We start from the raw sequence: 15,158 nt of genomic DNA, 5'->3' as shown, positions 1-15,158 counted from the left end.
TCCTCGGACCCCATCAGCAACTCCTTGAAGGAACCCCCATAAGAAACCCCTCGGACCCCATGAGCAACTCCTTGAAGGAACTCCCATAAGAAACCCCTTAGAACCCTATAAGAAACCCCTCGGACCCCATGAGCAACTCCTTGAAGGAACCCCCATAAGAAACCCCTTGGAACCCCATAAGAAACTCCTCGGACCCCATGAGCAACTCCTTGAAGGAACCCCCATAAGAAACCCCTCGGACCCCATAAGAAACTCCTCGGACCCCATGAGCAACTCCTTGAAGGAACCCCCATAAGAAACCCCTCGGACCCCATGAGCAACTCCTTGAAGGAACCCCCATAAGAAACCTCTCGATTCCCCATAAGAAACCCCTGGAACTCACATAAGAAACCCCTCGGACCCCTTGAAGAAACTCCTGGAACCCCCATAAGAAACCCCACGAGAAACCCCTCAGACCCCCTCGAGAAACCCCTCGAACCCCCACGAGAAACCCCTCAGACCCCCCCGAGAGATTTCTGGGGGGTTCTAAGACCCCCTTGTAAAATCTTTTGAAAACTCACAAGAGACCCCTCGAACCCCCCAAGAGATTTCTGGGGGGTTCTAAGACCCCCTCGCAGAACCTCTCTAAAACTGACAAGAGACCCCTCGAACCCCCCGAGAGATATCTTGGGGGGTTCTAAGACCCCCTCGAAGAACCTCTCTAAACTCACTAGAGACCCCTCGAACCCCCCGAGAGATTTCTAGGGGGGTTCTAAGACCCCCTCGAAGAACCTCTTTAAACTGACAAGAGACCCCTCGAACCCCCCGAGAGATTTCTTGGGGGGTTCTAAGACCCCCTCGAAGAACCTCTTTAAACTGACAAGAGACCCCTCGAACCCCCCGAGAGATTTCTGGGGGGGTTCTAAGACCCCCTCGAAGAACCTCTTTAAACTGACAAGGGGTCTTAGAACCCCCCGAGAGATTTCAGACAGCTCGTTTTTGATACCCGAGTTGCATCTCTTGGGGGTTCGAGGGGTCTCTAGTGAGATGGGAAGAACGACGAAGCAGGAACTGCAGGAATGTTGATTCTAGAATTTCGTTTTTCCTCTTCAGAATTCGGAACAGAGTTAAATGCTTTCTTTATGTAATCAATCTGAGTGTTATAATTAATTGTTTATTGTTAAATATTTATTGAATATTTCATTAATAACACGGAACAGTCGTGCCTAATCTATTAAAAACCTGTGAAGGTAATTTAAGAAAATGATTTTAAAAAATCCCGCCTCCTCCATCGGTGGCGCCGCCTAGTGCAAAACCACTCAAACTTCTAGCCAATTAGAATCAGTTTTTTTCGACCGGTAACTCGGTCAATAATAAAATCGTGCCGAAACTGAGCCACTGTAACAATTAGTCAGAACACGACTTATAGATATGGTCCTTAACCTTCTTGCCATTTAATTGAGTGTCAGATATGAATATTTTTAAGGTATTTTATTAATTTTTCAACTTATGGTAAATCGATAGAAAAAACTGTCGGCGCCATCTTCGGTGAAATGGCCAAACTATTCACCACTAACAGTCGGTATTGCAAAATGCTGGTAACTGCGTTAACAAGTTACAGCTGTCCCCGACAGATGGCGTCGACAATCGTTTCAGCAGATTTCTAATTACTTATTAAGTAATTAAATGTTAATTGGAAACGCCGGCATTTATATAAAAAATAAGTGTGCGTTTTTCTGCTGGGTTTCTCGCGATACGAACAGTCGCGATTGAGACGCGGTATAGACTAGTGGATTTAGCGATTTAGATTGCAACTGTCCTTTTCAATTGACGATTCTCAGAATGTGGATGAAACTATCCTAACTGTCCGATTCAAGTTGCAAGGAAAGTTGAAAAGGCCGGAATAGAGTTGTGCGCCCGCGCGTGCACGCGATAAGCGTGGTCACTTTCACGTTATTTTTTGCGCTAATCGCGAGTCGCCGCTGCCGTTCAGCCACGTCAAAATTGAGTATTCGTCGCCGTTGGGTCCGGGCAACGTCTACATAATTCCGTTTTGGACGGATCGGGGCGCAGTGGTGAGCAGAAAAATGTGAAGAATGCACAACAGCGACTGGCTACGTCGTTGCATCGAAGCCATCTGACAAGAAAGATAGCAGTGCTATTTTTATTTCAGTTTTTAACCTGCGCCCGAGTCTAGCTCCTGAAAATGTCATTCGAAGGGAAATACAACGCTAAAAGCCCCGGTAAGATCTCCACGGAAAACCAGAATCGACGCGCTCGTTAATCGGTAGCGCCGTTATTTCTTCATCTTTTCGTTGATTTTTCCATCGGTGTAATTTATCGGAGTTAACACCGCGTTATCTTGCAATACGTGTCATCGATGATGTCCTGGTCATTCTTTTAGGTGCCATAAATTTTTGTTGTTTAGTACCCAGTCGGGTTTGCTTTGGATATATTTATAGTACTTGGATTGTCCTTGAATTATATAGTGTCAATTAACCTCATCACTGCTTTGTAACAAAATGATTAATGATTTGATGTATTCAGTGACCAGGAATCAATAACTTGCAAAGCGTTTCTTATTTGAATATTCAATTTACAGCGGTGAAAAGGTTAATGAGGGAAGCACAAGAACTCCATGAGGCGACAGAAGAATACTGTGCTTCACCTTTGGAGGATAATCTTTTCGAATGGCATTTCACAGTTCAAGGACCACCCTCTACAGATTTTGAAGGTGGAGTGTATCACGGCAGAATCTTGTTGCCACCTGAATATCCAATGAAACCACCAAATATTATATTATTAACAGTGAGTAATTTTTATTTCAAATCCATCATTCATGTGTCTTTCGGTGTCTTTATTAAGAATGTCAATTGATTTCAGCCAAATGGCCGTTTTGAAATTAACAAGAAGATCTGTCTCAGTATTTCTGGACATCACCCAGAAACATGGCAGCCCTCTTGGAGTATCAGAACAGCTCTGTTGGCTTTGATTGCTTTTATGCCAACACCAGGAAATGGGACAATCGGTTCTTTAGATTATAGTAAAGAAGAAAGACAGAAGCTAGCAAAAAAGTAATTTATGCAATTGTTTCCACATAAACATAATATAGATGTGCTTATCTGGTGTTTATAATTTACTTAGTACATTGTTTTATTTGGCGTTGCTTTGTAGGTCACTAAACTGGCAATGTGAGACTTGTGGAAAGGTGGTGAATTTATTGTCAAAAACTAAAGTGAAAAAGCCCATCACCGAAGAAGAACAGACAATGTTAGATACAATTGCATTAAAGGTGAATTTACAATGGCATTGTGTGTAGATTTTTGTAATCGCTTACAAACTTCTCAAGAGACCGTGATTTTAGGCTGATGATTCACCCACATCAGATACAAGTTTCATGACCACCACAGGTAGTACTTCAGAAAACGAACTAAGGCAACGCAACGTCGAATCGACTTCTACCGAGAATCAAGAACGGCAACAATCGGAGGTCATAGTAAATCAACAAGTAGAAACTATGTCATCGTCTAATGATTTGTTTTGGAGCATTCTGATTGCTTCTCTAGTGTCAGCGATAATTCTACTTGTTCTGCGGCGACTATTTCTTGTTTAAATTATTCTAAATGTAACAAACGTTATACTTGTAAGTATGTTAACGAAACGAAGTAAATTTTATATACATTTTATGGATAGCATTTTTAAACTTAGGAACATGTGACAGATTTATACATGCTAGAGATAATCTGGTTCCCATAAAAACACCGTATATATGGCAGAGATATGACTGCACCGATATATCCATCTTAGTACATATCTACTTGATTGCTACAAAAGAACTTAAAAGAAACTAAAAATCACGTTGGTTTTGCTAGACATTAAGCTCCACAAAGCCTCTAAATCTTAGTTACGACGATACGTTCTTTCATTGGCTGTATTTACTAGTCTTCAAGATTTCTTTTAGTATTTGAATAAATGATAATGTATTCCTGCAATATTGATCCTTAGTATGTAAACGAAAACAATTTTGCATTTATACGTACATATACTTGAATTGTGTTCTAACACTTTTATAATACTCTACAAATCGTTACATAAAAACAATTATGCTATGTTTGTAAAAAAATTTAGCAAATATATTTAAATTAATCTATTTTATAAAAAAGCTGAAGATTTTGCCAAAATATACTTTAATCCTATATTGCTATGATTTCCGATTAGAGTTACATGTTTTTCTTTTGCTTTTATTGTTTATATAAATGTAGATAATTCGAATGTTAAGCGAACTGTATATAACTTATAAAAATTTAAGATAAGTTACACAAATTATTATGTTGTACTTCGCAAAAATGTGCACATGAAAAGTAAAAAAAATACATGAGTTGAAAAAATATGTGTATTTATAGTGTGTACAAATATGATACCGGTAACTCTATTATTTCAATATCATCGTTATGGGACCATATGGAGCAGTAACTTACCTTGCTTGCATTATTTTATCCTTTTTCTTCTTCTTTTTCGGTTAACACGTAGTTAAATCTGAAATGATTTCTATCTTTTGTCATTCTTGAATTGATAACTCGTTCATTAAATTTAATTCTGAAGTCTGTGTATAGATGTAGAATATTTTACGGATTCGGAAATCCTTTTTTCAACATAGATATAAATGGTAAATAAAGATCACGACATTTATTATCACGATTGTACACAAAAATTGTAGCTAAATAAAATACTGATACAATGGTAATAAGTGTATTTAATGCATAAAGCAAATGATGCATAATGTTATTTGTTTCTTTCACACATCGTGAACTCACAGTGACAATGAAATGTCCGTTCATAAAATATAAACAATATCATTTAGATCACTAATACTAGGCGCAGATAAAGACATTCTTAAAGCCAACAATGATAAATTTTGTTTACAATTTCAAGGTCGACACGATAACTTAAAATTATCCTTACAATTTACTTATTCGTACAGTAGCAATCGCGTACCGAACTTAATTAAAAATATCTGGTGAATCAAGCGAAGTAGTACACATAAATGCAACCCACACAAAAGTAATATTATGGTACAAAGTAATAGCCACGACGAGACTTAATACTGAAAACACTTTTTTGGTCCCTATTATCTTAGAGCACGTAAAATTTTGGAAAAGCAAACATATTTTTTGGTATGAATACTGACTGAGGAAATACTATAATTAACTTAAATGTTTTCTAGGCAACTTATTGAAAATAACTGTGAAGATGCATTTCCTTTTTTTTCCTTCTTCTAAATTAAAATGCATAAACGACATTTTAAAAGGGAATTCGATAAATTCCAATTCTGTTTAGATAATATTAGAATCATCAACGTATCAACTCTAATATAAATATCGCGTTTATCATTTTAACTTCAATACATAAAAACAGACTGCAAGCGTTAATATATTTATTCTTTTATGTTGTTGTAAGCACCTTTTCAATCCCTTCAATAATGAACAGTACCTTCGACGTTATTCACTTGAGACACATTGCAGACTTAATGATTAACAACTTAGGTATTCTATGTTAAGCCACATACATTTTGCACAAATAACATTCCTGTGCGTTTATTATGCAATTCAAGTGAAACGTTTCGTTTTTGGTAACTTGATAAACGATTGCACGGAAACGACCGGGTGTAAAGTAAGCTAATTATGAGAGACGGAATCTAATGAACGCAAACACAGTCATGGCACTGTATTATTAGCATAATGCATCGCATTACCATTATTCTCAATACCATTAACGTCCGCTACAAATCGCGCTATTGTTGCATATATTTTGATTCGTTCATAAATTAGTCATAAGCTGAATATCTTAAATTTAATTACGCAATTATAACGCAGCATACTCCCAAATACGATGCAATCAAGATTTAACGTGGCGTGTTTAACAATTACAAGTTTTATATCTTTTTTTTCTTTTAACTATTGTAAACAGGGATCTTAACCGTAAGTCACATTAGATAAATGCTCGAAGACGGTGACCAAGAAGAAACGAGCGATAGCAATTAATCGTGATTCCCATGAAGGAAGATAATAACTGAATTAGTGGCATAGCATTGACTCAGAATAGAAGTCGTATCTTTTACATTTGGGAAATGAGTTACTTGGCTTTCGATTTGAAATGAACAACGGTTACGATCCCTGATTGTAAGGCAGCCTACGTTTCGGTCTTTAAAGTTCTTTCACCTCAATGATCGACGGTCTATCTAAGATTGTAACCTAATTATTTGTAATAATTTAACCACAGTAGAAACAGGTTTTGTACACACAAACACGTATCAACATTAATATTCCATCAGCACCGCCGTACTCTTTCTTACATTCCAATCTTCCACAAACTCACGAGATTTCACTGTGACTAGACTATTTAAAGGACTGTAAGGTAGCCTTTATCTTGTATAAAATATGGTTAATTTAAGATATACTACGCTCCGAAATAAATCGTTCCCGGAATAAGCCGCTTTTAATTTCGACCGCAAAAAATATATTGCATTGATAGCACCTGATGCATTTTAATTTTCATTTCTGCCTTTTTATTCCATTCCCCTTTTTCCTATCTAATTCAAATCATGAATTACAGATTTCGTCAAACGTAGAGATTTATATCATTGCATACATGATATGCATTCCTTAACCGTTTGAAGCACGAAATTTAATTTCTCTTTACTATTTCCACAGGAAATTTGTTCAATAAAGAAAAATAAAAGAAACTGTCACGACCTCTTCAGCTATGCATGCTTCAAACGATTGAAGCGATGTGTTATGATACTAGACGACAATGTTTGTACAAAACAAAGATGAGATCAGTGTCGTTCACAATACAGAAATTTCAAATGTAAAACTTGCATCTATAGAAAGAGGTATAGACGATTATTAAAATTAATATAGGAAAACGTGAAAATTGTTAACAGGAAGAAAGTTATTGTCCCGCGGAAGTCATATAAAATAAGAATAAAAACTGTAATAGTAGTAAAACTCCTTGTGAAAATACAATTATTGCACAGTAAGAAAAAGAAGAGGACGTAAATGAATGCATCATACTTAGAATGTTCGAGTGTGTAATACCTATGTACATATGCAATAATATAAAAAATGTTATCTCAATTGAATCATTGGCATTGTCTTCACTTGTTAATAAACTTGTAAAAGGTATTCCCCATACGATACCTTTCAATTAAAATTTTGTCTTAATTATATTGAATTATACAAGTATATGTATGTCTTTTGAAACAATACAAATATATTTTTATATTATTCCAATACTAAATAGTGAAACAGTAAAATCCTCTTTTCACTTTCTAAAAGTGTTCCGTATTTCTTTTTCTTTTAAATTCCATTATGTACCCTTTTTCTATAATACAAAAATACAAACAATCCTGTGTAATTGTAATTACATTATTTATCAGCTAGTACTAGTCCATTCGCCTGTCTCTTTTAACGCTCTGTCCGTTAATCTTTCTATTTCAGTCAAAAGCTGCTCAGTCTCTAAATCAACACATACCATATCCGCTTCTACCGGATCCCATTCTAAACTATTTGGTGTGGACACTCTAGACCAAGGAGATGCTGTCAAGCTAGAGGGTTGACTATTGTGAACTGATGTTTGAGTTATAGAACCGTCGTTACTTTCGACGTTTTCATCCTCCATAACTGGTAGAGGTAAACCTAAGTAAAAAAAACTTATGTACTCCATGTCATACGTAAATCTAAATAATTATGTAGAATCGTAAGAAATTTATTAAACCAGCAGGAAGTTTAGCTGTATCCCTTTACCTTCGTGCTCCCATTCTAAGTCCAAAGAGGACCCAGGAGTAGAAGAAACGCATGCTTGTTGTTTCATTAATGTTCTTGCATCAAGAAGTTGAAGTGGAGTATCAAGCCCAGAACTAAGAATTAAAAAGTTATTATAAAATTATTTGTATCTTACTCTTATCTTTTCAATGAGAGATAATACACACAAATCCTGGTAAATACCTTGTTGAAGCATTATTCCTAGAATGTAATCTGGCATATTTTTTAGTACCCTTCGACCATCCCCCATCTTCCAATAATTCTAATGTCACAGGGACTCCATGTTTTTTCTACAAATATATTGCAGGTCTTATTAAGCAATCTTCAGTGAATTAAACCTTAAAGTCTAAAGTTACACGAGCTTAATGTAATGTTTTCAACTCTACCATTAAATACTCTTATGTAAAACTAACAAAATAAATAACAAATTAAAAACATAGACTTACAATGCTCAGTATAATACACAAAAATGCTGATAGTCTAATCCAATTACCTTGAATCGATTTAAGGAGAGAAACGATAACAGGCTATCCAGGAAGCATAACAATGAAGCGTATAATTAATACAATAGAAGAATATAACATTGCCCTATAGCTAAGTACAATTCCTTACGTTTTTGATCCTCTAGATTGATCCACATCTCCTTTGTCATCTATAAACTACAACGAAGGCTCATTATTTTTCAATATGTTCATAAACAAAAAGAAATGAAATTCATTATTTCCAATGTGAAATGTTGTATACCTCAACTTGTTCGTCTCCTTGGAAGGACATACTGGTGTGCCTTTGGTAAAACCTTGAAATTTAAACAAATTCTGCATCATAAAATAACTAAGAAATATGAAGAATTCGATATGAAATTTCTGTGAGAAATAAGAGAACGAAACGTGCAGGAGAATATTCCGAATATTCTTGTGAAATATTTTCATTCGAGGATGTAGAAGGCGTATATCTAACCTGTACGACAAGGAGTCTGTAACTTTGGAAATGCAGCGGCCGAAACAGGCCCCCATGACCTGTTAACACACGGCGTATCGCCGTCATCTAACTGATATAGGCGTTCAGAGATCACTATTTAATTCCACGTAGTGATTAAAGGATAATAGGAAAGAAGGGCGGGCCTCGACAGAAAGTTAAGCAAATATCAAACACGACTCATTGCTTTCGAATACCAGCGGCTGTCAGTTGGACAGTGCATCGCATGCATCCCTTACTTGCTGCAGTTCACGCACGCTTGCGTCAAACACAAGCTTGCCAACCTTTATGTCACAAAAAGCAAAATATGTACATAGGGGTGTCTAGTAACTTAATCCCCTCACGCTAGTAACTCGGAAGAGTGTTCCCCATTACCCCTACTCAAGGAATTCTCTAAGCTGCAGTGTGTAGTTCTATGTAGTGTTCAATGTATATAGGTAAAAGTAAGAATGGTAACTGATAAGTAACTTCTCGTGAGGGGAGTGTCACTAGAGTGAGCACCGATTTAGCACCCTTGTATAGTATTTCCAAGTACTATTTCTTTCTTCTACGAAACATCAGAATATCCTATTCTTGACATTTTTATCTTAATATATTATTGCTGTTAATCCTGATACTTATAATTGTATAACGTTGACTATATTTGAAAGAATTTATTCGATGTTCTTAATATCTCCAAATATATTTTGAAGTAAACAAGTATTTTGAATTAATATGAATTTAACAAAATAATTTAAATATTAATAAGTTAACGATCGTTTTGTTTCTACCGAATAAAAACGAATTTTTGTTAAGTATTTTATTGAGAGCACAGCAACTGCATTACAATGCAGGAGATCTCGTAATAATGCAATACCGAACATAGAAGATAAATTGCAGTAACTAAGTTTTAACTATGAATAATTAACTGTAACTGGTTATCGTCTAGGAAGTCGAAACTTATCGACCGATAAGCTGTGACGTCAGACAGTATTTAGATAAATTTGTTTCATTGGCTTTTCTTTTTAATGCACTTGATTCAGTCGAGTTCATTCATTGGACGCGATGCACTTTGTAAATTCTGTTACTTCCACGTTTGAAAGAGTTGTTGTCATTTCTCTTTGATTCTATGGTTCATGAGAAATAGCTGAACATTTGGCAAAATGTATTAGAAGAGGATTGGCGAACTTCTAATTGTTATCGCATTAGACTAACAGCTGGGAGATAGTAACGTGGTGAATTTATTACAACCTTAACAGAAAACAATGCTCTTACGTGCGTGGTGTGATAAGTTTGTTTAGAGAAAAAAAATTTCTGATAAGCGGAAGAGAATAAATTGTGATATCAAAGTTATCGCCAACAAAAGAATTTTTATTGTAAAATATAAATGACATGAGATTTGCGAGAGAGTTTTATAATCATGGAAAACATCGTGGAATAATTGTTCCTTAAACGAAGTAGTGCCATTCTTTGTCCATTATCAAGTATTTTAAAAACAATATTAGCACTATGAATTCTGTAATTAAATTTATTTCAATATTTATTATTTTACTTAATGCAAAAAATGGATTGTTGATATCACAACATCCAAAGTTGCTGGTAGTGTCATACGATGCTTTCAGGTAAGATATTCTAATGTGCTATGATTGTAAACTGCATGTTAATAACACTTTTTGTTAACCTGTTTTATGCTTTGTAGATATGACTACTTTAATAGAAATCTGACACCATTTATGAATAAATTAAAACACGAAAGCACCCATGCAGATTATATAATGAACATTTTTGTTACAAAAACATTTCCTAATCATCATACAATGGCCACAGGATTATATGCAGAAACACATGGTGTAGTGGACAATGAATTTTATGATCCAATTTCAGGGAATACGACTAAATACTCTTCTAAACTATATCATTATGACAATAGAATTCTTCCTATTTGGGTATGTAAGAAATAATAGAGATACCCTATGTTTTTCTTTTCTATAATTTATACATTGTTCTTTGTGATAGACTGTTAATGAAAAGGGAGGAGCCCAAAGACGAAGTGGCACAATGATGTGGCCAGGTGGGATTTATGAATATCAAGGAACTTCACCTACATTTGCACAGGTATACTTCTTATTAAAATTGGTTGTGTTATTTTTATTTGTTTTAAATTAGTTTGTAGTTCAAATACTCTCTTATTTCTGTTTAGAATTTTAATGACACTATACCTTGGGAGGAAAGAATAGACACTTTAATATCATGGTTTGATCATCCCATACGCCCAATAAACTTTGGTATATTATACATTGAAGAACCAGACTATCATGGTCATGCATTTGGAATAAGTGGTCTTGAGTTCAATAATATTCTGAGGAAATTAGACAATATAACTAAATATTTGCACTATAAAATAGGACAGCATAATTTGCACGATCTCAATGTTGTGCATTTGAGCGATCATGGAATGGCATCTGTTAAACTGAATAGAATTATAGATTTGACAAAGTATATTAATAGTTCTGACTATAAATTTGTGGGTACTTCACCAGGCTTACACATCTTTCCTAATCCTGGTACATTGATTTCTTATATTTGTTGATTAGCTACATTCAAAATATTTTAAAACTAGTTAAATGATATATATTGGCATAAACTAATAAAAATCATTCTGGCTTTTAGGCAAAGAAGATCTCATTTACCAATTATTGAAACAAGCATCTGAGAAAACAAAGACATTTACAGTTTATAAAAGAGAGGAGATTCCTCAAAAGTATCATTATGGAAATAATACACGAGTTGGTCCAATTTTTGTTATTGCTGAAGTGGGATATGCATTTCAACATCTTCTTGATACCATAGAATTCTATAAAAAGAAATTTAATATTACAGGTAATCACAGCAGTTTTTGGTTATTAATTCAGATTTGATGTGTTTATATCCATTTTGTATAAATTGTATGCAATATTTATTTGTAGTAAACAGTGATTCAGAATTTGGCTTGCATGGTTATGATAATGAAATCACAGAAATGCATCCGTTTTTCTTCGCAAAAGGTCCAGCCTTTATACCCAAGTGCAAATTGGAGCCTTTTCATAATACAGATTTATTCCCCCTATTTTGTAAGATACTTGATTTAGAGTGTCCTGTAGTAAATGGCACTTTATCACATTTAACTAAGTGCCTTAAAAAACATCAAGAGGATATAACAGTAATTGCTTATAGAATGATAAGTAAGTAAAGATAATGTTAGTTACTGTTATTAGCTCATTCATCCATAATATTTACATGATATGTATTGTTAAATGAAGCCATAGCTACCACCATCTCAATGACTCTAGTCGTGATTATTGGAGCGATAGTACGGTTTTATATGAGAGAACGACGATTGGGAGCAAGAAGTTACAAGTAAGTATGCGCTTCTAATAGGTGCATTTCTTTCAGACCAACTGCAAAAAAGACGTAAGATTATTTATCATTGTTTCTAAAAATGCAGTTTTCGTTGTTGAAACGTGAATCATAAAAGGTGCATGGGTATATAGTACATTAATATAATATGATGTCTTAATTTTTTCAGGACATATTATCCAGTGGATGGATAATATGTACAAAAAATAACAAGCAATAGATGAAACATACATTTTCATATTACATGTAGTTACAACCAAATGGGTTAAAAAGTGACTTTAAATGACAGATGAGATAATATGAAACAGCATCGCTGCACAGAATAAATAAAGATATTTTTGATTTCATTTCCAACAAATACAGTTTCTTTCTTTTTAAATATTAAATAATAGCGATATATTTAGTAGCAGAGTATCGATTTTTCTTGTTAATAACTAACAATCTTTTGTGCTAATCCACTAATTTCATAAGTAATAGTAAATTTTTAGAATTCTTGCAGAGAAATGTGCAATTTCATAGTAGCCTTTATTAGAAAGTTATTATTAAATAGTTTAATAAAATATTCGCAAAGATTTTAAATCTTTCAATTATACATTGAATTATAAGATGAAAAAGTAATATCTTGAACTAGGAAAAAACATCACTTTCTCATTTATATGGTTACAAATATTTACAGAAAGGAGTCTTTGTGATTAATACTTTCCTGTGGCATTTTTGAAAAACATCTCCTCTTCTTCATATCATAGCTAAAAAAAAAATATAACAAAACCTTTTGTTTTTAGAAGAATACTGGATGATTTGGAAGCACAATACCATTGGGATGAAAGTCACGATATTCAAAATCCTATGTGCAAGTAAATTTACAAAAATTTGTTCTCAAACTTTTTCTTTTCCGCTTCATACCTCTAAACAGGGCTCACTTTCTTTACATGCAGAAAATGAAATAAGATTTAAATTCCGAATATTAATTTCTTTGTTTTTCTTTCCAGATTAAATCATTTCCCAGATTTGTTCGTTACTTTATGCCACACGAATAGTAGAAGAAACATTAAGCCTAGGAAATCCCTTTTTCATTGTAGGTGACATATGTCTAGCGCCAAACGTGATATCTTTGAACACATATAAATGAGAAAAATAATAACTTCTGTGATAATGAAAGTAGATAAATTCAGACGAATTTCTGAATCGTATACTTAAACATACAAACGATTATCATATTAGTTTGTATACCGAAGTATACGGATTTCTATGAGCCTCCAGAATATACTTCCCACGAACTTTGAATTCTTTTAGCTATTATAGTATGATATTCGTAACATTGACGATAGTTGAAGATTAGAATTACCAAACTGAGAATTGACTAAGTGAATGCTCCACTTTACGATTGTTCAGCTGTTGATATCATGTAAAATCTGTAAGATGCTATGCACGAATAATACTCATTTCAACTCTACATAAACGGGCAAATAACAGATGAATATGCACAGTATTATTTTAGAATATAAAATGTAAAATAATTCAGTATGTACATTGCCAACGGAATGTCTTATCAAATTATAGACCAATTGAATTTATCATAATTCTACACCAACTGTATAATAATCGCATGTATATACATGAATCAAATGTAAATAAATTGCTATTACAGCAATTACAACACGTCTTTCTTTCTCTCATTAAATAGAACGATTTTCCAGATACACCGTTCACATCAAATTAAACTCTATCAACGAGTCCGATAAGAATAATGATCACTCTTGAATCGTCAAATATTCTCCATATAAGTACTCATTTCTGTGATGAACACGTATAGTTTCAAAAACAGATCATTGAACGATTGAAATAATTTCAAATAAAAGTACTTACAATAAAAATCATACCAGAGTCACGGGTGACTTAAGTTCGATACGCGAAAATAACGATGTGCATCAGAATGAGGTTGAGGTCACATGCGTTTCGTATTCGAAGCATCGAGTCGTGCAATCATTTAATAAGTTTTACATCTTTCGTCGTACTTTTTCGAGACCAATGAATCACTGCACCCTTAATGTATCGCACGAAGCAATCGATCTTCGTTAAAAAAGAATAATGCTGATTTACGTACTCGTACAGAGAATTGATGATAATTGTTCCAGATCATTAATCACCGGCGGCAGAAGTAATCGCAAATTTCTGCGATTTCTGTGTCATTAACGCTAGAGCTACTACGCATCCGTAGTCATTAAACCGACTAATTCTCACTTATCCATAATAATATCTCAACTGGCTGATATCAGAAAAAATATTGTTAAAGATCAGAAACAAGCGGCATTCACCATGCCGAAGCATGATTGCCTTCTTTCATGAAACGAATAGATTCCAATCAGAGTGACCTTCGAGCGGCCTTGATACGTTTGCCACAAAGGCTGCCGCCGTTTTTATTATTTCAGATGCACGATTGTTGTTAGATTCTAGAGACTCTTTAGAGCGAATGATTCAATAAGCTACCGAATTTCGCACAGTCACTCGACACGCATCGCGATCAATTCCACCGTTCGTCCGCACGGTAAGTGGAAACCGTTTAATGACCGATCCGACCTTGTACCGAACAATTCGGAACGCCCAATTGCCGGGGAAATACCGAAAAACGGGCCGCGTTGAAATTCATAGGGAATTCCGTGAGATTTTCGTGATCTCAATGCCGGGACTGGTCGCGCGAGCGTTGAAGTCTCCACGAATTTCGATGGCCGCACGCTTCCTTGTTTGCACGAGTGATGATTAATCCGCGATCCGCGAGATAAGGCGCACAAACTTTTACATTGAAAGCAAAATGGCGAACTGTGCATGTTCGAACTTGAAAATCTAACGCTTTCGTTCGTTTAACTTACGTCATCTAGCTTGTTTATCTTTACTTTATAGCCAGTTATTCGATTAGTTTCTAGTACGTTCAGCGTTAAACGCGAAATATTTCGTAAACGTAACTCATCACTAATAAAAGCGTAAAAATACCAGGGATTGAAGAAACTA

The 15,158-nt window shown here is 34.7% G+C and overlaps 3 protein-coding genes across 6 annotated transcripts; 2 read left to right on the top strand and 1 right to left on the bottom strand.

Moving 5' to 3' along the window:
- Positions 1–1,671: 1,671 nt before the first annotated feature.
- Positions 1,672–3,665, top strand: LOC116432378 (ubiquitin-conjugating enzyme E2 J1). Of its 3 annotated transcripts, XM_031989148.2 has the most exons (6): positions 1,673–2,054; positions 2,153–2,222; positions 2,582–2,787; positions 2,863–3,053; positions 3,154–3,271; positions 3,344–3,665. In XM_031989148.2, the coding sequence occupies exons 2-6, from the start codon at positions 2,186–2,188 to the stop codon at positions 3,590–3,592; spliced, it is 801 nt and encodes a 266-aa protein (XP_031845008.1). In that variant the 5' UTR covers positions 1,673–2,054; positions 2,153–2,185; the 3' UTR covers positions 3,593–3,665. The 3 variants fall into 3 exon arrangements, with proteins under 3 accessions (XP_031845009.1, XP_031845008.1, XP_031845010.1); XM_031989149.2 differs by having other exon boundaries at positions 1,672–2,222; XM_031989150.2 differs by lacking the exons at positions 1,673–2,054; positions 2,153–2,222 and adding an exon at positions 2,231–2,383.
- A 978-nt stretch (positions 3,666–4,643) lies between these two features.
- LOC116432379 (uncharacterized) lies at positions 4,644–9,129 on the bottom strand. Its single transcript, XM_031989151.2, has 7 exons — positions 8,760–9,129; positions 8,547–8,598; positions 8,415–8,461; positions 8,296–8,329; positions 7,986–8,092; positions 7,785–7,897; positions 4,644–7,676 (listed from the first exon to the last, which is right to left on the bottom strand). The coding sequence occupies exons 1-7, from the start codon at positions 8,813–8,815 to the stop codon at positions 7,414–7,416; spliced, it is 672 nt and encodes a 223-aa protein (XP_031845011.1). The 5' UTR covers positions 8,816–9,129; the 3' UTR covers positions 4,644–7,413.
- A 601-nt stretch (positions 9,130–9,730) lies between these two features.
- Positions 9,731–13,798, top strand: LOC116432408 (bis(5'-adenosyl)-triphosphatase enpp4). 2 transcript variants are annotated; one of them, XM_031989240.2, is made up of 9 exons: positions 9,731–10,378; positions 10,456–10,702; positions 10,773–10,871; positions 10,957–11,320; positions 11,427–11,636; positions 11,723–11,977; positions 12,056–12,152; positions 12,935–13,006; positions 13,142–13,795. In XM_031989240.2, the coding sequence occupies exons 1-9, from the start codon at positions 10,266–10,268 to the stop codon at positions 13,233–13,235; spliced, it is 1,551 nt and encodes a 516-aa protein (XP_031845100.1). In that variant the 5' UTR covers positions 9,731–10,265; the 3' UTR covers positions 13,236–13,795. The 2 variants fall into 2 exon arrangements, with proteins under 2 accessions (XP_031845100.1, XP_031845101.1); XM_031989241.2 differs by having other exon boundaries at positions 9,734–10,378; positions 12,322–13,798.
- The last annotated feature ends 1,360 nt before the right edge of the window (positions 13,799–15,158 follow it).

This window comes from Nomia melanderi, chromosome 9 (assembly GCF_051020985.1).
Source record: "Nomia melanderi isolate GNS246 chromosome 9, iyNomMela1, whole genome shotgun sequence".
NCBI lineage: Eukaryota > Metazoa > Arthropoda > Insecta > Hymenoptera > Halictidae > Nomia > Nomia melanderi.
Note: the sequence above shows the minus strand (reverse complement) of the source record. Positions and strands in the feature narration are given on the sequence as shown.